Here is a 22,648-nt window from a genome sequence, read left to right on the forward strand (position 1 = left end):
CACAAGCGGGGGGAGGCGCCTGGTAATGTCATTTGTGGTAATACAATCTTCCCACTGCAGCACGTCGCCTCTCGTTGGCAGACTGCAGCTGAGGAGGACGGAAATACCCATAGCCCTCAGACCGCTGCCTGAGTGTAACCGTATGATGATGTTCTGCGGGCGGATGAGCCACCAACATTAACCTGCACATTGCTGGCGCGTCAGTGGCGCCTGCGCAGAAGGACGACGAGTCCCCGAGACCTGGGGCTGGGAGTCAATGCCGGCGCTGGGCGTGGCCGGGAACGGATCATGTGTGACGGCGCTGGGCGTGGTCACCCGTCTCCCCCTCGGCCCAGAGCCCGTGCGTGGCCCCGCCCTCTCCTCCCCCGGCGGGCCAGCGGATGACGTCTCCTGGCTGGAGGTGTTGGGTTTCCTGGGCAAACTGCTGGGCGCAGTCGCCGCGCTGAAAGCAGCAGAGTACCTCCTCCGTGCGCTGTGTTCGGTCATGGCCTGGAAGTCAGGGGGAGCCAACCATGCCGAGCTGGTCGGCAACCTGCGCAGTGAGTGTGCGAGCCGGGTCAGGCAGATGGTGGATGTGACAGCACGTATGCAGGCACAGGAGGCGCACACCGCCGTATCTGGCTGCTGCTGCTGGACGTGCACAGATGTCCCTGTTATTGCACATAATGTTGATGAATGATTTGTGTGTGATGAGCTTGTGTGTTCTCTGTACATGTGCATTACACAAGGCGGATGTTATAGGCACACTGTGTGCAGTGCAAATACAAGCTGTCATAAATTCTTATTGCACATAGGGCAGATGTGTATACTACAGTGTGCACTACACATGTCAATTCATTACCATGGCAAATTCCACGGTAATTCAGCCTTTAATTACATGCTGATCATATGACTTGTTGGTAAAGGTTAAATATGTACGATGTGTCACTTTTGCTATTTTAAAAAGCTACACAAAGCGTATAATACTGTGATCTCTGTATCACAACGCCTGTTACTATATGTCTGCTCAAAAATAATGTAACATTTTTCATAAATGTATAATTTTATATATCATCTTGTAACTGTACTGATCAAAACAGTGTTGTGAATTAGACCTAGACTGTGTTGTAACTATTAACAACCATTGAGTTACAACACGTGTGCACGTTTTAAGGATCTATTAAATAAGTCACAATGTTCTCAGCCCATCTTCATGGCCAAGCCCCAATAATAATAAACATATATAGATGAATTTGCTTCCTAAAAATGTCATAACTGTTACTGGAAGTGTGCTGGTGTGTCTAAATGCATGCTTGGCAAATAAGCTATGCTCGATTTTATCCATATGGGCATATTAACATGGCGGTGTCATGCATTTTAGGTGCATTTGACTGATGTCAGAGCACCTATTGCGATCATGAATCAAAACTGGAGACAAGTAGAAAATTCAATAAATATTGTTAGAGCAACCTGTACCCATTTAGAATGCTTACAGCAGCTCAGATTATTTCAGCTCAGCCAACTCTTGCACATCCATATGTAGGAAAGTATGAATCGGGAAGAAGCTATGCCAACTTGTAGTCAGTCTGAACATTTCAGCATTAATAGCACTTGTAATGATGTGACGGGGATACAGTACTTTTAAACTGGTGCAGTAAGATTGTGGTGTGAAGCACATTCCATACAAAACCTCATACAACTGACTTGTGTATTTTATATCTTCAATTACTTATTATCCATTTGCTCTTTTTTTTTTTTTTTTTTTTTAAATATAAATTGTGGAACGGTTCCAGAGTGGCAATAAAGTGTAATAAAAATAGGATAGTAACAGTACATAGGTGATCAGGCTGTCACAAAGCATAAGAAAATGAAGAATAATCATATCTTGGTAAACAAATTGTGTATCACAACAAAAACTATATGCAACTGAGAATTGGTGTGAAGTGGGTAAAGATGCCTCTCATACAGGGAACAGAGGAAAAGCCAAGAGATGGAGTCAGGAGGTGGGGTTCTACCAGGGTTGTTGCTAGATCCAAGTTGAAGAAAGGACCTCTGATGTCACAACCATGTGACCAATACGACAGGGACAGTCATTTACCATTGCTCTCCTGTGGCGATCGAAGCGACCCACCGTGCCTGAAATGCTTTGAGCGAAGCGAGACCGCAAGGGGACACTTGTACCTTTCACCTCCCCCTTTTGTCGCAGGTCACGTGGTTGTGACGTCAGAGGTCCTGTACAGCACCTCGTTCTAGGCCTAAAGATTATACCAATGTTGCAGGAATTATAATGGGGAGGAACCAGTTGCCGGTACTGACTGATTATACCAAGACGTCAACTTTACCGTGGCTTTAAGGGTAGCCTTGGTCTGAGGAGAAAATATCTTGATATATGGGTGCCAAATAGAGAAAAACATCTCTTATCAATGGACATTTTAGTCTAGTCCATGGTAAACAGGTGAAAGCTGAGGTAACGTGAGTGAGGCTTGAAATTTCAGTAGCTATCCACTGGAAAATTAGTTTGTTTTTAGCAGCAGTTGCTGTTGCTAAGAGCAGCCTAGACTCGTGGTTCAGCAGAGCGCTAGGGTCAGAAGACTAATCATTAGTGCCCACCAATCAGTTATAAAAAAAATAAATAAAAAAGTAAATCTCCAGGTTCCTCTGAACAAGGTTCTAAAACACCTGGAGTTTGACAAGTCTACATGCAACGTAGAAGGTCAGCCTAAGGGATACATTTTACTAAAGCTTTTAAAAAGGAAAAGTGGTGTTGCCCATAGCAACCAATAATTTTAGCTATCATTTCTCTGTTGCATCCTAGATAATGATAGACAGAATCTGATTGGTTGCTATGGGTAACTTCACTTTTAATTTTTAGAAGCTATAGTCAATCTACCTCTTAAGTGTGTACATTAAGAAAAAAATGATGTGGTGGAGGCAACAATAAGTAATCGTAATTTCAGAGTTAAGTAGGAGCAGTGCAACAGTGTAAGATGCATTTTTGCATAGGACACAGAGACCAATTTAGAATTTAGTTGTAATAAAGTAAGCCAGCTTTATCCACCAAGCAGGGAAGAGGGTATCCCCTTACAGAAGCAAGGGCTGCTGTAGCTTAAACAAGGATATACATAGGCATGTATTGGCCCATATGAATTTACTCCTCACAGCATTCACTTAAATGTATGTCACATTTATCTAATAATAGAGGCAGCATTTGTAGTGTGAACAATATACAGGGTAAATTACTATTTTAATTAAGTGATAGTGACCTAAGAATGATTGTGAGAAGTGATGCCATGATTGAAAATCCACCAGGGTAGACCCATTCAAGATAGGGAAATTAACAGATTAGAATTGTGAGTGTAAGTGTAGCCTCAAGTATTTCAGGGCATTGGGCATCGGAAGGGGAAAGATGTTTCCCCATCCCTCGCTAACGTCTTGGAAAAAAGGCCAAAGTTTCCATTCTGCTAGTGTTAACTGAAAAGCCAAAAATGGATTTGAAATCTCTCAATCTTTAATGCCGCTGGAATCGCTGCATGTCGGTTGTGGAAACACAGTAGCAGGTCATCTGCAAAGGCAGACTCCTTAAGTACAACAGAACCCTCAGTCACACCTCTCCAAACTGAGCATTTAAAGAAATACCTGATTACGGAGTCTAAGGCGTTGATTCTATTGACTGTGAGAAAGGCCTTCAGGTTGAGATGTATGAAAAAACCTTACAAAGTCAGCACCAAGGCCTTGATAATTTATGACCTGTAATAAATGAGTCACAACGCCTTGTCCACATAGCAACTAATGACAATATTTAGTGATCGCGGTGAGTGACAAAATATGTGGGTCCCAGGGACCCTCCACTTAAAAAAATGGGGTGCTACCTGACCATTTCTGGGTCCCATCATAATTTATGCTTTAGAGCTCCCCATATGCCTCTCAGACCTCCCCTAACCCCTTACAAATGATGCTACACAGCCATGCCCGGCCTTTACACATTATGCCGCACATTAATGCCCTTTACACATTATGCCACACAGCAGTGCCCTGTCTTTACACATTTTGCCACAGCCATGCCCGGTTTTTAAACATTATGCCGCACATTAATGCCCGGTCCTTACACATTATGCCATGCAGTAATATCCCTTACAAATGATGCCACATAGCCATGCCTGACCTTTACACATTATACCGCACATTAATGCCCTTTACACATTATGCCGCACATTAATGCCCTTTAGTCCCCATATGCATTGCCCCCAGTAGTAGTCCTCCTATGCATTGCCCCCAGTAGTAGTCCTCCTATGCATTGCCCCCAGTAGTAGTCGTCCTATGCATTGCCCCAGTTGTTGACCCACTATGCATTACCCCTAGTAATAATCCCCCTATGCATTACCCCTAGTAATAATCCCCCTATGCATTACCCTTAGTAGTAATCCCCCTACGCATTACCCCTAGTAGTCCCCCTATGCATTGCTCCCATTAGTAATCCCCCCCTATTTTACCCCTAGTAGTAATCCCCCTATGCATTGCCCCCAGTAGTAATCCCCCCCAACTATGCAGCCCCCCCAGTAGATTTACCCCCTATGCATTGCCCCCACTATTGGCCCACCTATTAGTGACTTGGGCCTAATGCCCAGGTCACTCACATTCAATTGGGCCTAATGCCCCCTATGTAGCCCGGGGCTTGTGCCCACCTATATACCCACAGGTCTATTGCCTGCATTTATCCCACGGGCCCAGTGCCCAACAACTCTGGTGGTCTAGGGAGGGGTAAATAACGGTGGCCCAAAGCCGCCTACCCGTATGGTGGAAGAGGCTGCGCGGGGGAGCTTTGATAGCTCTTCCTTTCCACCCCCGCAATCCTCTTCGGTCCCCAGCTTCATTCTTCTGCCGCTGGCCCGTCCTGGCCAGCGGCGGCGCCTCTTCCTTCGTGATCACGCCGTCTTCTGGGCTCTTGAGCGGCCGCTGGAACTGTTGCCGCGCCGCTCTTCTCTTCACTTGTCTTCGGGAGGTCTTCACTCCTCCCCTCCGCTGCCGGACTGAATGTTCGCGGCGAGCTGCGATTGGCTTGTCGCGTGTAACTCCTATTGCCTGCTGGACCGCAAGCCAAATGGCGCACGGCCATTGCCAAACAACCGCCGCTGCTACTTGGCTTCTGGGCAGTGAGCTCTGCTCAGCTTGCCCCCGGAGCCAAGCGTCGGCCGCCGCCATTTTACCGCCGACACTGGTGGAAGGGACCAGGTGGTCCCTTCACCAGGTACCCGCCGTGGTGGCTTACACGGTGCTGGGAACAAACACTGTCCCAGCGGCAGGCACGGATGCTGTGCCGATGCTGGGATCAGACACTTGATCCCAGCACGGCTTTCCACAGCAGCAGCCAATGAATCTGACTCTCATTGGCTGCTCTAACAGACAGCGCTGTGTCTTTCTCAGGGGGACGTGCTGTGCTGCAGCCAGCTGTCATGGATTGGCCACAACACAGCGCATCCCCGGGGACCCGAGAACTTTCTAAAAGTGCGTCCCCAGTGCCCAACATCGGGTAACATATGCGCTATAGCGCGTATTTGCGAACACTGATATTGTCCCTCTCAACCTCGTTATCAGTGTGTGTCATAGTTGCTATCAGTTGTCTGACATTATGCACTGTCGTCACGCACTTGACAAAACCATTTTAAGAAGGGTGAAGTAGGGATGGTAATAACGTTTGATACCCAAGGGAAACAAGCCTGGTAAAAATCTTCTGGTCTTACAGATTTATGGCGGGATGTACTAAAGACAAAATGCAGCCAAAACTCTGTGTGGGGGATAATGGAGAGTCCCTTTTAGTTTGCGCTTCGGCTAGAGAATGTGCAGAAGGGCTCCCGGATCATAAACCCACCCCATCCTCATAGGCTTGTGAGACTGTACTTCAGTTAGGTCTGTGCTTGGCTTAAGCAATAATATAATTCTGGCCATATTCGAACCATCTAGGGATCCATGATCACCTATGATAGAATTACACAGGAGGGTCAAATAGGGCAGCAGCTGGGGAGACAATCATTTGTAACACTCAGCACGACGGAGCTCCCTCCGTCGTGCGCATGCGCAGTGGGGTAACATCGACCGGCTTGCGAGCGGGTCTGAATGTCCCCCAGAGTCCATCTGGGCCTGGGGTTTCGCCATTGGAAAGAGAGTAGCTCACAATCGATGACCGGGTGCACCATTAGAGCATAGTTAGCATCAAAAAGCCAAGGGGGCTAGCTCCACGCAGAAACTGCATACTTAGGACCGAGTAAAGAGAGGGTGCTGCATAAACGGATTCATAATATTTCAAGAAAGAATTTGCGATAATCTGAGAGTCTGTTAGGTATTGTCAGATTTTTCAAAAACTTGGAGCGTTATGATGAGCCCTATTAAGCCAAAAGTTTCCCAGACTTGTTGCCCCACCTAAACTACCTATTCTTCTTGAAAGTAAGGTTAATTTGGGCCCGCCCTGTGCATAAGTTGTTTTATAATTATTGGGCTTCTGCAAAGCCTTAATGCGTGGTGACAATGTCATTTGCTAACATGGCAGACTATGCAGTTGATAAATTAACACACAAAGCTTGGAAACATTGCTATAGCAACTGCTTCTTCTGAGATACATAAGAAATAATTTGTCCCAAGGTACTGGCATGGAGGTAGCCTAAAACAAATTGATATTATTAGTATGGGGAATATTGTCATCAACAAAATTAAAAAAGCGGAAAGCTAAATGTTTCTTTAAATCTTCTGGGGATGAGAAATAGGTGGGGAATTGGAAATTATATGATGTGACACAGGGTGGAAAAAAGGCCGAATCTGGTGATTGCATGTTTGGAAAGTGCTATTGTGCCATTGGCAGAATCTAGAAGTCTATGATGTAAGGCAGAGGATATCAACCCAAAATCCATTCCGGTTGACGTGAAATGAGGATGGGAATAAACAGTGAACTCGCGGGATTGGGTTTTGGTATCTCTATATAAAACAGTACAGCCGTGGCCAAAAGTTTTGAGAATGACACAAGTATTGGTTTTCACAAAGTTTGCTGCTTCAGTGTTTTTAGACCTTTTTTATCAAAATTTACTATGGTAAACTGAAGTAAAATGACAAGCATTTCGTAAGTGTCAAAGGCTTTTATTGACATTTAGATTAAGTTTATGCAGAGAGTCAATATTTGCAGTGTTGACCCTTCTTTTTCAAGGCCTCTGCAATTCGACCTGGCATGCTGTCAATCAACTTCTGGGCCACATACTGACTGATAGCCGCCCATTCTTGCCTAATGTTTGGAGTTTGTCACAATTTGTGGGTTTTTGTTTTTCCACCCGCCTCTTGAGGACTGACCACAAGTTCTCAATGGGATTAAGGTCTGGGGAGTTTCCTGGCCATGGACCCAAAATTTCGATGTTTTGTTCCCGAGCCACTTGGTTATCACTTTTGCCTTATGGCAAGGTGCTCCATCATGCTGGAAAAGGCATTTTGTGTCATCAAACTGTTCTTGGATGATTGGGAGAAGTTGCTCTTGTGAGCTACCTGGAAAACTAATTTTAGAGAAATATCTAAAAAGTATGCTGCGCAAAACCTGCTGCCCCTGGTCCAACACAAAAATGGAGATTCACCCAGCTCCAATAAATGCAATACAACAAACAAAATTATTGTGTCACCAAGTGGCGCTGGATAAACATATTAAATAATACAAAGCAAGGGGTATAAATCTAGTACTTAGTCCTTATCATGGGTGGAAAATCCTGGCGTACATCACTTTGTATGTAGCATTCTCAGTCTCCAAGACTTGTCCATATGGTACATGAAATAAATGTAAATACAGGAAAAAACTGTCTTAATGATCTAATATATTCCTGTTAATGTCTATATGAAAGAGAATGGCGTAATTCTTGTCAGATGGTCAGATGTTTTAGATGCGTACCCCAACTCACATTCAAATATGTGGTTAAATTCCCAAAAAAGGTTTCTTTGTTCTTCCCGCCCAGTTAATATTCCAAACTGGTCTCTTATATAAATCCACACTAATTGTATGAAGGGTAGGATGGTGCATACCCTACTCACGTGGTATAGATGCTGTGATCTGAATATTAGGGTTTCTCTTCAGTTGTCCCCGGGATGTTCTTGAAATTAATCCCCGTATGATATATCCTCACAAAAAGAAAGAGGGGTGGTATGTATGGCTAAAAGCTTTTTAATGGAATACAATATAAACTCAAACATTTAATAAAAATAATGAATGATGACCTGATAGTTGAAAAATATGGTCCACTGTCTCATCAAAGAAACAGTCAAAATTGTCCAGCAATAAAAAGGTCCCTGTAACCAACGCGTTTCAACCTGTCACCGCAGGTCTTTTTCAAGGTATAGGGAATTCTACACACATTGGTACCTTAAATACCCTGTGTAGCCAATTAATCTAATATGCATCTTGACTGATGTATAAAGTAAGCATGTCCGCAGAAACCTAAACCTAAAATGGTTAAAATACATGTTCCAGGGTGGGATTCTTCAGGTGTAAGCGTTCACTAAATGCCTTCCGACCGGATTTCCTCCGGAAGTGGCAGGTCCTGTTCATCACCTATTGCCGTCCCCTGACTTCCGCCGCCCGCGTGTGTGCCTCCCGCGTGTGCCTCGACGCTTTTCTGTATATATGTAACGGTTTCCTAGGGATGACTTTACCCAAAACAGGGTCCCTTTTAAGTATGGACAAATGTTTTTTAAAAACTCTTTCAATTCCCTATGTTGGGAATTAAAATCTGAGATGAAGGCCCACTGAAGTTTTTCCTCCCTAATTTTTTTAGGTTTAGTAGCCAACAGTTCCGTTCGATCCAGCTCCATTACTGATTTTGTTTCTTCTGTTACAATATCTTCTTTATATCCACTAGCTATAAATGCTTCTTTCATCCTATCGGCTTGATCCTTAAAATCCTCTATCTTCGAGCAATTCCTCTTTATCCTCTTGAGTTGACCCCCTGGTATGGAGGCAAGCCATTGATGGTGATGGCATCTACCCATTTGTATATATGACAGGCAGTCCGTTGGTTTTTGGTAGGATTTGGTTTGAATTTTTCCATCCTCCAAATATACTGTCACATCCAAAAAGTTAATAGAAACTAGAATATCAAACGTTAATTTGATATTCCGATCATTAAAATTCATTCACACAAAAATCATCTAAAAGGCTTCTCTCCCCTTTTCACAAGTCTCGGAGTGCCTCCTCATTTGTCTGGATGTAGTGGGGGTATTTCATATCCTAGAGGAAGGCACCCAAGCAAATTTACAGAAGGTGTCAGCTGCCTTTGGAGTGCCAGGTGTTATTGATTATATGCAAACAGAGGAATGAGACCGCACTAGTGGTTAAATTTAAGTGACACTTAAGGAGAGTCACTATGACGCAATAACAGAAACCAACATAATAGAAATTAGGATAAAATTCTCAAAATATTTACAAGTTGGTGGTGCCTCCCAAAAAATTTGTGCTAAACATGTATAAAACTCCTTTATTGCAAAAAGCAAAAAAAGGGGAAAAAGACAAATATGTCTTTGTGGGAGCACTCTTGTTTAAGAATTAAATATGATCTATATGGAAATGAAGTGAAAATAAAACTTAACATTTATTGAAATGCTTATTAAGATGAATTCCCATCAAGGGTGAAATTATGAACAGGTATCAATCCAATGAGAGGTCACCATACTTATATGAATCAAAAAATATATCACAAAGCATATACAGGTTGAGTCTCCCAAATCCAAATATTCCGAAATACGGAATATTCCGAATTACGGAATAATTTTGGCATGACTGAAATAATAAAACCTTTGATTTTTGATGGTTCAATGTACACAAACTTTGTCTAAGGCACAAATTATTAAAAATATGGTATAAAATTACCTTCAGGCTGTGTGTATAGGGTGTAAATGAAACATAAATTTATTTCATGTATGTACACAAACTTTGGTTGAGCCACAAAATTATTGAAAATATTGTATAAAATGAGCTGCAGGCTATGTGTATAAGGTGCATATAACACATATATGCATTTTGTGTGTATATTGGGGTCCCATTCCCAAGATATTTCATTATGATATGCAATTATTCCAAAATACGGAATATTCCGTTATCCAAAATACCCCTGGTCCCAAGCATTTTGGATATGGGAGACTCAACCTGTATAAATAAATTACAATATCTTGCTATATATGAGAGTGACCTTATATTTGATCTAGAGTGACATGAAGTGTACACATATAGCAACGTTGTGTCATCGAAAACCCTGAGGGAAAGGACAATGATAAACATAAATTGAGAAACATATAATGTTATATATCTCCTGCAGGGATATGATATAGAGTGTACACCCGCGGCAAAATTATTCAGAAAATAACCCTGAAGGAAAAAAGACAAAATTCTTAAAGATACATAATGTATGTCTCCTACAGGGATAATTGCCTACTCCAAAATTTTGGAGTAGGCAATTATCCCTGTAGGAGACATACATTATGTATCTTTAAGAATTTTCTTTTTTTCCTTCAGGGTTATTTTCTGAATAATTTTGCCGCGGGTGTACACTCTATATCATATCCCTGCAGGAGATATATAACATTATATGTTTCTCAATTTATGTTTATCATTGTCCTTTCCCTCAGGGTTTTCGATGACACAACGTTGCTATATGTGTACACTTCATGTCACTCTAGATCAAATATAAGGTCACTCTCATATATAGCAAGATATTGGAATTTATTTATATATGCTTTGTGATATATTTTTTGATTCATATAAGTATGGTGACCTCTCATTGGATTGATACCTGTTCATAATTTCACCCTTGACGGGAATTCATCTTAATAAGCATTTCAATAAATGTTAAGTTTTATTTTCACTTCATTTCCATATACATCATATTTAATTCTTACACAAGAGTGCTCCCACAAAGACATATTTTGTCTTTTTCCCCTTTTTTTGCTTTTTGCAATAAAGGAGTTTTATACAGTTATTGATTTATTTATTTATATATATATATATATATATATATATATATATATATATATATATATAAATATAAAAAATGTGTTGACCCTCCGAGGTTAAAAGCACGGCACTACAGGACTTAGACAAGATACAATTTATTGCACAACCTTTCGAGGTGTGTAACACCTCGTCCTCAAGTGAAGAATACAAAAATGAACAAATGTACAAATCTTACCTTATATCCCAGACCACCATGTGCAGCTCGATCCGACCCGCCAACCAGGCACCGGTCTACAGCGTGGACCCGTTGGACGGCATCTATTGATGACGTGCCTCTCTCAGGGGTGTTGGTTGCTAGGCAACAGTGATGCTGGTTCACGGCACCCGGCGGCTGTGGGATAAAATATTAAAAACAATAGAAGAATTACATGACATTCATACATGAGGTATATAGATACTTGTAACCCAGTATACAAAAAACAAATATTACACTTAATACTAACGTGATGAATCTCAATTAAGTGGCAGTAATATGCTAACTGAAACACACTATAAGTTGCAAATAAAGAATTCATTATAATAATGTGTTCCAAGAGATTCGTTCATTTAGTCAATTTGGAGTGACTCTCCAATTTATAAATCCAGGACGCCTCTCTTTTCAAAACAGCTCTAGATCGATCACCTCCCCTTATTGACTCTGGAATGTGGTCTATGATTTTATATCTCAAAGTTGCAAGCTGATGACCGTATTCCTTAAAGTGTACTGCCACCAGTTGTTCCATGATACCACATATACTCAGCTTGTCATGGAAGAGACCCCCTTTTCTCTGCATATAGCGGGAAATTCAAACTGAACCTCCACATTATTGTCTGTTCTGTATCTTGTCATCTTTAAAGGGATGAGGTGTTCCTACTTAGACTGCCATTCAATGCACTAACAGCAGGGAAGGTACTTGGCTATAACCTGCTTTTTGCAAATATGCGCAGCGTTCAGCCAGGGGCGAAAAAATCATTAGTGCAGCAGTGCACTACAGGGGTCCTTAGGGAACTAAAGGGTTTGCCGGCTCAAGGCTGGTCCCCTTTTGTACACTTTAGTCCCAGTATCCTCTGGCATGCAGGCAGGCAGGCAGCATATTTTGCCTGTCCAAGTCTCCTGGCCATCTATGAGGTACATACAAGCATGCAGCAGCAGTGTGTGATTTAAAGGCTACTACTCTATGCTGATTGGTGGATGACTGGTCATATTGACCTGAGGTCTGATTTTCAATAATGGGGAATGAAAGGGGAATTATTTTAAGTGAGCGAAAGGGGGGAGTTTGGAATATGGATTTCAATATGTGTGGGGGACTTGCATGTTTGGGCCCGACCATGATTTTATATAGGGGGGCAGGGGTTACAGGTTATGGTTTTTAAAGAAGGATGATGAGGCAGATTGCTGGTGAGATTTTTAATAAGGTAGTAAACTCTGGAGTCTTATTTGTTAATGAGATGTTGATTTTAGATTTAAGGTGTAATTTTTTTTAATGAGGGAGGGAGTTTAGAATTGAGTTATGATTTTAATGAAGGGGAGGATACAGATTTGAGGGATGTTTTATAAGGGAGGGGGTGGCATATTTGCGATTTAATATTTTATGTGAGGAGGTCAAATTTGGGGTTTGATTTTAATGAGGGAGGCATATTATGTAGAGTAGGGCAAAACATATTTTTGCACTTGGTCTTGGGCTCACCACTTATCGCTTGTTCTGCCACTGAGTTCAGCGTTTTCTCCATCACTCTTCATTTTATTACTAACCATTTATAAAAATGTATTTTGGACTTTAATTTAATAGTCACTTTTGGCATTTGTTTTGTTTAGTTATGAATTCAATATATTGTTAACAGTGGTAGTCAGTCATACATATCAATTTAGGTTCTGTAACAGACTGTTATAGCTAGCCCTTTTTTATTTATTCTAGTCGAAGCCTTGTTATCAGCCATCTTGCCCGCAGAATGGGGAGGTAGGCAGGGCCAAGCAGACAGGTGGCACAGCGGGGTGCTTGTATGCCTTTCTTGGCTCCCGGAAGCAGTACCCTAATTTCAGGAGCCTCCTGACTTTTCCAGGAGGGTAGGCAAGTATGTCCTAGTTTGCAGTAAACTTTATGGGCAGCAATGGTAAATGCTGCAGACTGTTGGGTAGATATAACACATTACTAGTTATTTCACATACCATTTAAAGGCTTTGATGATTTTATCCACATTCAATATTATTTTAGTGTATAATGGCTGTCCAGTGCTATGTGTGCGTGAGGACATTGTGTTCTGTACGGAGTATGGAAAGAAGGCATGAAAGGTGCCAACAATGTATGCAATGTGTAAATGCAGATTGTGATCAGACTTTTTTCCCGCCAGTTAAAACTTGTCTTAATGAGTCTTTATACTCCTTTGCACTTCAGGGCTCATTAAGAGTATAGTTATCTGTTACAGTTTTATTAGAATACTCATGTGTTTTGACATTTAGCAGCAAGTATATTACATTCTAGTTGGGTGTGAAGAAAGTATGATGCAATTTTAAGCAGCGCTTCTGTAACTGTAATTTTAAGTTGGACAGCATGTACAATTTTACATTTTTATTGACAACAAATGAAATATCTTTAACTGGTACAAATGGTCTTGTGCGTAGCTTGTTATTGAGAGTTTTTGTGTGTGCGCTCAACTTGTGTTTAACGCTTGTCAACTAAATGCTCCCTGACAGGGTCATTCCATGTAAAGTGTTCCAATGCAATTTACCTTACCATTTACTTTTATATTTATTCTTTGCACATACTATGAGTGTCTCAAATATACATTTAAATAAAAAAGATCTCATGTATTTGGTTTACAGTATAAGGGTTTGTAAATGTCTTAAATCCATAAATGTTGGCACTTATGCAAAAACCTAATTTTCTCAGGCCAGTACTAAGGTATTTAAAAAGAAAAAAAAAACCTTTTAAGAACTTTCCAAGCTTTAATTTAATATACTACATAAATAGGTGTAAAGAAGTCAGCAGTCCATGGTCGCTTAAAAAAAATATATAGGTTAACATTTTCAAAAACTTTTTGTTCATTGACTGTCTATACCAAATTTCAAGTTGAAATCTCAATGGGATCTTATATTGTTACAAATTTTTGCTTATAGTGTCATGAAAAAATTAGTGTTTTGCAAATATCAAAACTGTAAAAAAAATTATTTTTTTTTATCTTGGAATTGTTGCAAAAGGTCCAGTATTTTATATTACACTATAGCTCATTAATTTCAATGCACCACCCAAATCGTCGATTTTTTTTTTTTTTTTTCAGATTGTAATGAATAAAAGAAGCTAGTTTGAGCCTGGTCAAAGCTTATACAGCGAAACGCGCATCGGTGATTTCTGTCATGTCTCCCTGGTCTTCTGACCACTATTATATGTACAAATAATTGAGAATACAATATATTGCGTGAATAAGTTGTCAGCGCTTAGAGGAGAAGGCTAATGTTAGCCCATAATAAAGATATGCACTAGCGCTTTCAACATTTTTATCGCTGTTAACCCCTCCTATATCATGCTTACTATATTGCTGTGTAGCTGAGAAGAGGGATTTGTAAAACTATACGCTACTGATGTTTAGAGAATGAAGGCTAGTCCTAAGACATATCAGCGTTATAAGTATTTAATGAACGAACCCACTTTGTATTCAATGCTGCATTCTAACATATGTATGAGCAGGGGGAAAGAAAGGATGTATATTAGCCCCTAACTAATTAATACACCAGCGTTATAACCACTCAAGGCCGGCTCGAGGCATGTTCGACCAGTGCGGTCGAACAGGGTCACCACCCCATAAAGGGCGCTCCCTTCCCAGCCATTCCCGATTTCAGCGGGACAATCCCGTTTTTTGGGCACTGTCCCACACTTCGTCCCGCGGTATTAGTGATGTTGGGCAACGTTGCCGGCCTCTGGGAACAAGAATGGATGCACGTGCGGCATCCATTCAGTGCAGGGAGAGATCTGTGGGCAGCCCAGCTACTGAGGACGTGCTGGGTCAACCCCCAGCCTGACGTTAAATGGGAGGCGTGCACGCCCCCAAATTGCGTCATTTAGGAGTGTGGTCTATGGTAATTAGGCCACACCACCTTTTGGTCGTAGACGTAGGGGACCCTCGCTGCACACGGCGTGGCTAGGGCTCGAGCCGGCCCTGTAACCACTATATGTGATTAATCATCTCTATATCAAACTGCACACTACAGAGGCATATGTGAAGAAAAAGTAAATCCATTACGAATCTAGTCCTTTTGTGAAAGCTATGTAAGCTATAATTACGTCATATGATTCTCCCTTGAGACTTATAATTAGTAAGCTTATGAAGAAAACAAATGGATGCTAGCGCACCAAGACTTTTAGAGGGCATGGAATGCAAACGAGCTGCTGTATAGGATATCTGAGTCCTTAAGTAATAACAGAGAAAAAGAAATACTGCGCTCAGCTAGCATATATTAATATCGTACGGTGTCTGTGAACCAAGTATGAAGTTAATCTATGTTTAACACAGACATGATAAATCAATAGGTAACAATTTCTTTATATACTGCAAATAGTATGTAATAAAAATTGATTTATTCTCAAAGTGGCTAAACCATATAGAGCAGAAAACCTGCACATGCACACATACAATATCCTACCAGATTAGTTAGGAATGAAATCAAAATTAACTGTTAAAGAGACCATAGGATATATGCATGTCAGGATTGAGTGAATGGGCAGTGAATATCAGGCCAAGGGGTGATATTAATATGAGTGATAAAGTGAACTGGGGTGCACGATCCCAAAATGAATCTGGATGCTTAGTGTCAGTCTTCTTGATCAGAAAGCGGCGTCCCGCTATAATGGCAGCAAGAAGTTGTTATAAGTTCAATCTGAGGTATGGTGCCCGGGATGATCTTCTCGGGGACAAGAGTACGGTGTAAATGCCGGGGAGCAGTGGCCTCCTGGTTTTAAGTGTGATCACTATGTCAGTATCGGAGGTTGCCTGAATGACCAAGCCGCCTCCGACCTACAACACCGGGGATGACACTGTGTCCAACGGGAGACTGCCCGGCACCACCGCTCGCTTGAGTAGCGTGCCGTGTGTCACCGGTTGCAGGGGGAGACACACGGCACGCTACTCAAGCGAGCGGTGGTGCCGGGCAGTCTCCCGTTGGACACAGTGTTATCCCCGGTGTTGTAGGTCGGAGGCGGCTTGGTCAATCAGGCAACCTCCGATACTGACACAGTGAGCGGATCACACTTAAAACCAGGAGCTGTTTGGAACACACAATCTGATAAATTTGCCCTTCTGTTTTGTGGTCACAGGTTGTCACGGTCTTGGGCAATCACGTACACTGTTTATGGCGTATCTCTTGAGGTACACTGCACGTCACCAAGAGAAACCTCCAAGCGAGCAGTTTCACGCAAGCTATGCCCTACATTTCTCAAAGCGACTATGGCAGATTGCATTTCGATTGATAACTGGGAGCTGTTTATGAGACCACTTTTACACGTTTTCACAACTTTCCACAGTATCACCCTACAAGGCAAACACTGGAATTCTTCAAGTGTTGGCAAATCAGTTTCAAAACAGCATTGGGCATTAGGGTGGGTTGAAAAAAAAAAGTTTCAGCATCGATTGCGAGGGTCAAAAAGAATTTGTAGAACCATTCGAGAAGATGATTGCAGTTTAGTTTTTCAAAATCTGAAGCTGCAGCAGTACAGGCTAGAGGGGCAGGCTGTGCTCTGATTGGCTCATTGATACAGTGAGCCAGTCGGAGCTAGCAATGTGTCTGGCTGTCTAGCAGCAGCCTAGAGAGGGGAGGTATCACTGAGGCTGACTGATTCCCAGATATAGCCTCCAACGAGTACAAAATGCCCCTTGATGCAAACGCACAGCAGCCAGGAAGGAGCCACCGCAATTGCAGCTCTGAGGAATTAAAGATTCAACCATCGGATCATCTTTTGAATAATTTCTATTATTGGGATGGATTCGGATAATGCTCTGGACGATTCCACTAGAAAGAAAACAATTTCCCCACCTCCTAACTGTCCTATTTTCGGGACCCCTCAGGTGTTTGATGGTACTGTTTTTCCGACTTATGAAAAAGTAGTTTTTCAATTCCATGTCATTCGACGTGACACTTTGTTAGATACATGTCATAACCATTCAACTGCAGAGCTTGCTAGGGCTGTTGCTAACAGAATTATAGCTGTATGAATGAAAGCATCATTACCTACAGTCACTCTGCAAACCATAGACGAACGCGTTCAGACGTACTACCTGTACAAGAAATATAAAATAAAAATGAGAGGGCCTACTTTCCATAGTGGTGAGTCCTGGGTTGTTGCATGTATTTGTTTGCAATAAGCTGAGATCTGAAGGCGTAGGACAACAGATACCCTACAACTGCGTTTTAGATGATACGGCTATGTTGAGCGCACTTACTATATGACACTATACGGTGAACAGAGTGTGTATTATGAGTCAAAACTATTGTGTTCTGCTACTTAGCAACAAATGGTACGAAAAAAAGCTATGCCACAGCACTTTGCGGTGGTGTCCTGCAGGTATGCCTGTAGGATGTAAATAGAAAATCTTTAGGCACCTGCAATCATCTTCTCGAGTGGTCCCACAATTTTTTTTTCGACCCCTGCAGTCAAAAAATGTTCCTTTTTGACCCCACCCTATTGGGTATGTATCTGATATTACTACGAGCACCTCGTGATCTTGTGGGTGTCATTTCTTTATTTTTTTCAGGGATCAGACATTATCCGGCTGTTAGCATACCTCCCAGCTTCTCTAGCTTAGGAAGAGGGACCGTTGCACACAGCGCAGCCACACGCCTGAAATCAGGGGGATGTGGCCTTGTGGGAAATCGGACACTTGCAAGTCACAGCAGATGGCCTTATTTCTGTGCAAAACAAGTATCCAGTTAATTCTTTACAGAGAAATCAACAAATCTGGGGGTGTACAGAACAAAACAACCTCACTTGTGGTTATGAATTGTTCCAATAGTTCGTACAGTACAATGTGCAAGTTGCTCCGGTAAGAATCACAGTACATGGAAGAAACAACAAAAAGTACAATAGTGTAATACAGTCACTTTGTGGGCACACACCACCACCAGGATGTGTAACACGGTTGGGAGAAGGTGAAAGGGGATCCACTCCCAGCTTCAGAATGTACTCCCTTGATGGAATTCCACCCAAATGTAAGGGGAAAGGGTATACGGTCAATTTCTTACAAGTATGCTTACTTCTAAAAATTTAGTACTTGCATATAAAGGTACAATATGTGGATTAAAGATGAAAAAAACAAGGCGGTCACCCATTTTTATCTAACCCAAAAATGGGATATGTTACTAAGATCAACTATTAAAAAACCATACCATCATGGATGGAATAATGCTCATCTTTGTCCTCATCAAGATGGAACCCGGGTTTAAATCGAGGTACAGAGGTAGCATATACAGATGGTAGGGGAGCCACACAGATAAAATGATGAGCAGGAAAGACACTATTTAACGCGTATCAGCGCACTGCGGTTCCTTTTTCAAGATGAGTGTCTTATCTATAATTTATACAAGTGAATCCAATTAAATATATCGTTATTCACTCTGGCATATACATGTGAATCTGGGGTTGTATTGAAATTAATGAGCTGTAGTGTAATATCTCTATATTGTAATATCTGTATTTTCTATATTTTCGGCTGCTAGACTGAACTATTGTGCCAATCGTGTATCTGGGATTAATTTATCTACTGATAATATGTACAGAGAAACACGTGGAAACAATTGGCATTTCATGCCACACTATAGCAACTATATTTAGAGATTCAGCTTATTACGCAACAATAGTTTCCAGTCATAAGCAGGACTGCTGTTCAATTTTCATTGAGAGTTTGTTTTCTTTTTTACTATTATACGTGCTGTGTGTGTGTGTGTGTGTGTGATATAATTTTTTTGTCAGTAAAGTTATGTTTGCATACATATGAACCTCATTGTTTCACCTGATCGGGAGAAGACCGTTAAAATCCAAGTTTACCTACACCAAAATATTTTTATATGGAGCGCCAAGGTTTATGTTGCGATTTCTAAATCAATTACTTGTTTCTTTGGCTGTGACCTTGACATGTTTACTTCCGTAAACCTAGTTATGTGGAACAGTACATGAAACTAAAATTCTGGACAATTTTTTTTTTTTTATCTTTAATTATCATAATCCTGGAGCTGAGAAAATGTAGGCATTTGATTGTTCACAAGTTGCAAAATTTGTGGATTATTGACATTTTCAAACCCTTATAGCTCAAAAACTAAATACATTTTTAAAAAATATTTATTTGAGACCCTCTCGTATACTATTACATTTGAGAGAATAAAAGTAATTGTTAAGGTCACTTGCATTGGATCACTTGACATGGAATGACCCAGTAATGCTGCTTCACTCTAGAAAATGTCTAATTCATATTGCTTATGGAACAGGGATTGGGCAATTTAACAAGTCTGACTAAACTATTAAGGGCCACACTGTATCGGAATTCCCTTACAGAGTAGTGCACACCACACACTAATGGTGCATGCACACGGTCAGATTTTCCTTCAGATCTGTACAATAATTATTTTATATATTTTAAAAATCGTTCAATCGTGACATATCTGACATGTTTGACAGATGAACGATGCGCCTTCCCGTTGAAGGAGCCAGAGTACTCAGCTGAAATGTAGTAAGGCAATGCGGATCCTAAGTGACACTTCACGTCACAATGTGAAAATACTCGGAGGGCAGCATTCAGATTGTAGCGTGATGAGATGCAAAAGACCAGACTACATTTCCCTTGCCTAGCGTGCCACAGTAGTTCTAGTAGATAATTTTAAAGTGCAGAAAATTAATAAAACCTATTGTTAATCTTTTTTTTTTTTTTTTTATTGAAGCATCATGGGATCCAGGCGGCCAGAATCCTGATGCTTTGATCCTGACAGGTTTAACATACCGACACTTGGTGGTCTGTATGCTAACCCTTCCTCCCTGGTGCCTAAACCCTAATCTCCCCCTCCCCGTACCCTAAACCTCCCCCTAGTGCCTAAACCTAATCTTAACCCTCCCCCCCACCACGCTACTTACCTTCAGCATCCCGTCGGTCGGGATGCCGGCACCAGGATTCTGACCGGCGTCTGTATTCTGGTGCCGGTAAGGCAAGCGTCGGCATCCAGACCACCGGGATGCCAAACGTATACCACAGAGACACATACAGTAGACATGCAGGAGATCAGGATCAAAAAAAGTGTTTTGACCCTAGTCAAACGTGCCTTAAACTATTGTGGACATCTCCCTTAACTGTTTCTATATCAGAAAGAAGGCCAGAATGCTGCTGTAGGGAAAAAAGACAAAACATGTATACTGTACCAGCATTCTATTGGTACATCTGTTTTTTTTTTTCTGTGCTTCAAAAAGACAAAACTGGAAAGCTTGTCATAAACGAGTCAGACCAAATGAAGGGGGCTGTGAGAAAGTTTAGCTTCTAATTACGATTATACAATGTGTTAAAAACAGTATTATATGGTACTGTAGATGTTTTATTTCCATACCATGGAAGCAAGGTTTGCAAATAATTATTGTAATTGTGTAGATTTGATTTAAAAGTGTTTCCAATCTTAAGTGGCACAAACTGGTTAATGGTAAAGGTAGCCAATTTCATTTACACATATTGGTTATCGGTGTTTGTTTTAACCTAAATTATTTATATCATTCGATATTTCCTTCCTCTTATTCTTACTGAAATGTAGATTTTATTATATAGCTGGCAATCTTGATGTACCCTAATGCTGAATTGTAAAATATTTTGATGTGTGCATATCAAACAGTATAAGCCAGTGGGCAATAAGCGGCCCTCCAGCTGTTTTTGGACTACAAATCCCAGCATATAATCACTGACCCAAAACTGAACATGTTGTTCACAGAAAGGTGGCATGCATAGATTCTCCTAAAGGTGCAGCATTTCCGAGAGATGTTGGTAAATCTATCTTGTTAATAAAATATGTACGACTATCCACTAAGATAAGTTTAGTGTGATCTTTTGATACCTTTTATGATTTTTAGCATGGCTGGATAAAACTGTGGAGAACTAGCTTACTGTGCAGATTCCAGCTGTTTTTCAGAACATCCCCCTCAGTAAGTGCTTGGCCTAAGTTGTGAAAGCCTGTGTTATTCCAGCTGCCCACACAGAAATGTCAAAACACTGAAGTCCTTTTACATTATTCTTCTTGGCAATTATAATATATACTGTCACATAAGATCTGAAAAATGCAAGCAGTAATACCACTTTATATTACATGATGAATTAGTTTGTTGCGAAGTGATAGCTTCCTCAGAGCAGCGCTCTCAGGTAGGGCATCATTCACAAGAACCCCAGGGGCTGCCCAATGGTTTGTCTTAAACCTGTCGGGATTGTGCAACTCAGCAGGAAGATCAGTAATACCTCTTTTCCACCAAAAACCCGGGTCTGACCTGGGTTTTCAGACATGGTTCCAACCCAGGTCAGACCCTGTTTACACAACACCATCGATTTGGGTTATTCTCAGGTCAGCCCCGTTCACACTGAACCTGGGTCTCCCCTGCTAAACTTGTGAGGTCATAAAAAGTGGGAGGTGACTGCTCCACAACCACCAATCAGCTAATTTTAGGCATGACCCAGGTCGGATAATCCGGGTTGCGCTCTTTACACTGCACCATTACCCAGGTCCATCCAGGGTCTGACCTTGGTAGCTACCTGGGTTGGATTGCCGGGTCACTTGACCCGGGTTTTTTTTTTTTTAAGGGACCCTTTTACACTGAGCTGAGACCCGGGTAGACCCAGCAAAAACCCAGGTTTTTGCTCTGGTGTAAACTGGGTATAAGAAACCACAATCTCCATGATATGAAAAAGATAGCAACTTCTGCTCGTCTTACCATCCACACACCCTTCCGCATCCATTTCAGACTTGTGTGCTAAGATAACTCTGGCTATCTGGTAGTGCAGACTTATATAATAGTGCAATCACACTCAAATTCTGTGTTTAGGACACACTAAAGCTGGGTACACACTATACCAGGGGTCTTCAACCTTGGCCCTCCAGCTGTTGTGGAACTACACATCCCAGCATGCACTGCCACCTTTTTGATATAAACAGCATGCTAAAACTATGGCAGTGCATGCTGGGATGTGTAGTTCCACAGCAGCTGAAGGGCCAAGGTTGAAGACCCCTGCACTATACATTTCTCAGGGCGACCTGTCCGATATTGGGTGCTTGGCCTGAGAATTGCTTAGTGTGTCCGCTGCACCAGGGCCCGAAGGTCTGTTGATAACCTGTTGCATCCGTCACTAACCTAGCACGTGCTGTGCGCGCTGTGTTGGTCCCGTCAGAAAGGCATCATTCAGAATTTTTAGTGTGTACAGAGATTGGCCTGATCCAGCATATAAAAAAAACATTACCTCAACGATTTGGAATCCAGTTGATCGTATGAAATTAAGCAATTATTGTGTAGTACAGTGTTGGCTAACCTTGACACTCCAGCTGTTGTGGAACTATATATCCCAGCATGCCCTGCCACAGTTTTAGCATGCCCTAATAGCAAAACTGTAGCAGTTCATGCTGGGTTATGTAGTTCCATAACAGCTGGAGTGTCAAGGTTAGCCAACACTGGT

The 22,648-nt window shown here is 41.6% G+C and overlaps 1 protein-coding gene across 5 annotated transcripts in view; it reads left to right on the forward strand.

Annotated features, from left to right (window-relative positions):
* Positions 1-241: 241 nt before the first annotated feature.
* PCMT1 (protein-L-isoaspartate (D-aspartate) O-methyltransferase) overlaps positions 242-22,648 on the forward strand; it is a 60,637-nt gene continuing 38,230 nt past the window's right edge. For all 5 annotated transcript variants that reach the window (XM_088454358.1, XM_088454349.1, XM_088454342.1 and 2 more), the window contains exon 1: positions 242-539. In XM_088454358.1, coding sequence (XP_088310484.1) covers positions 257-539 — 283 coding nt within the window. In that variant the 5' untranslated portion in view covers positions 242-256. The remainder of the gene's footprint in view (positions 540-22,648) is intronic.

Source organism: Taudactylus pleione, unplaced genomic scaffold (assembly GCF_031769625.1).
Source record: "Taudactylus pleione unplaced genomic scaffold, aTauple2 ptg000006l, whole genome shotgun sequence".
In the NCBI taxonomy this organism is placed as follows: Eukaryota; Metazoa; Chordata; class Amphibia; order Anura; family Myobatrachidae; genus Taudactylus; species Taudactylus pleione.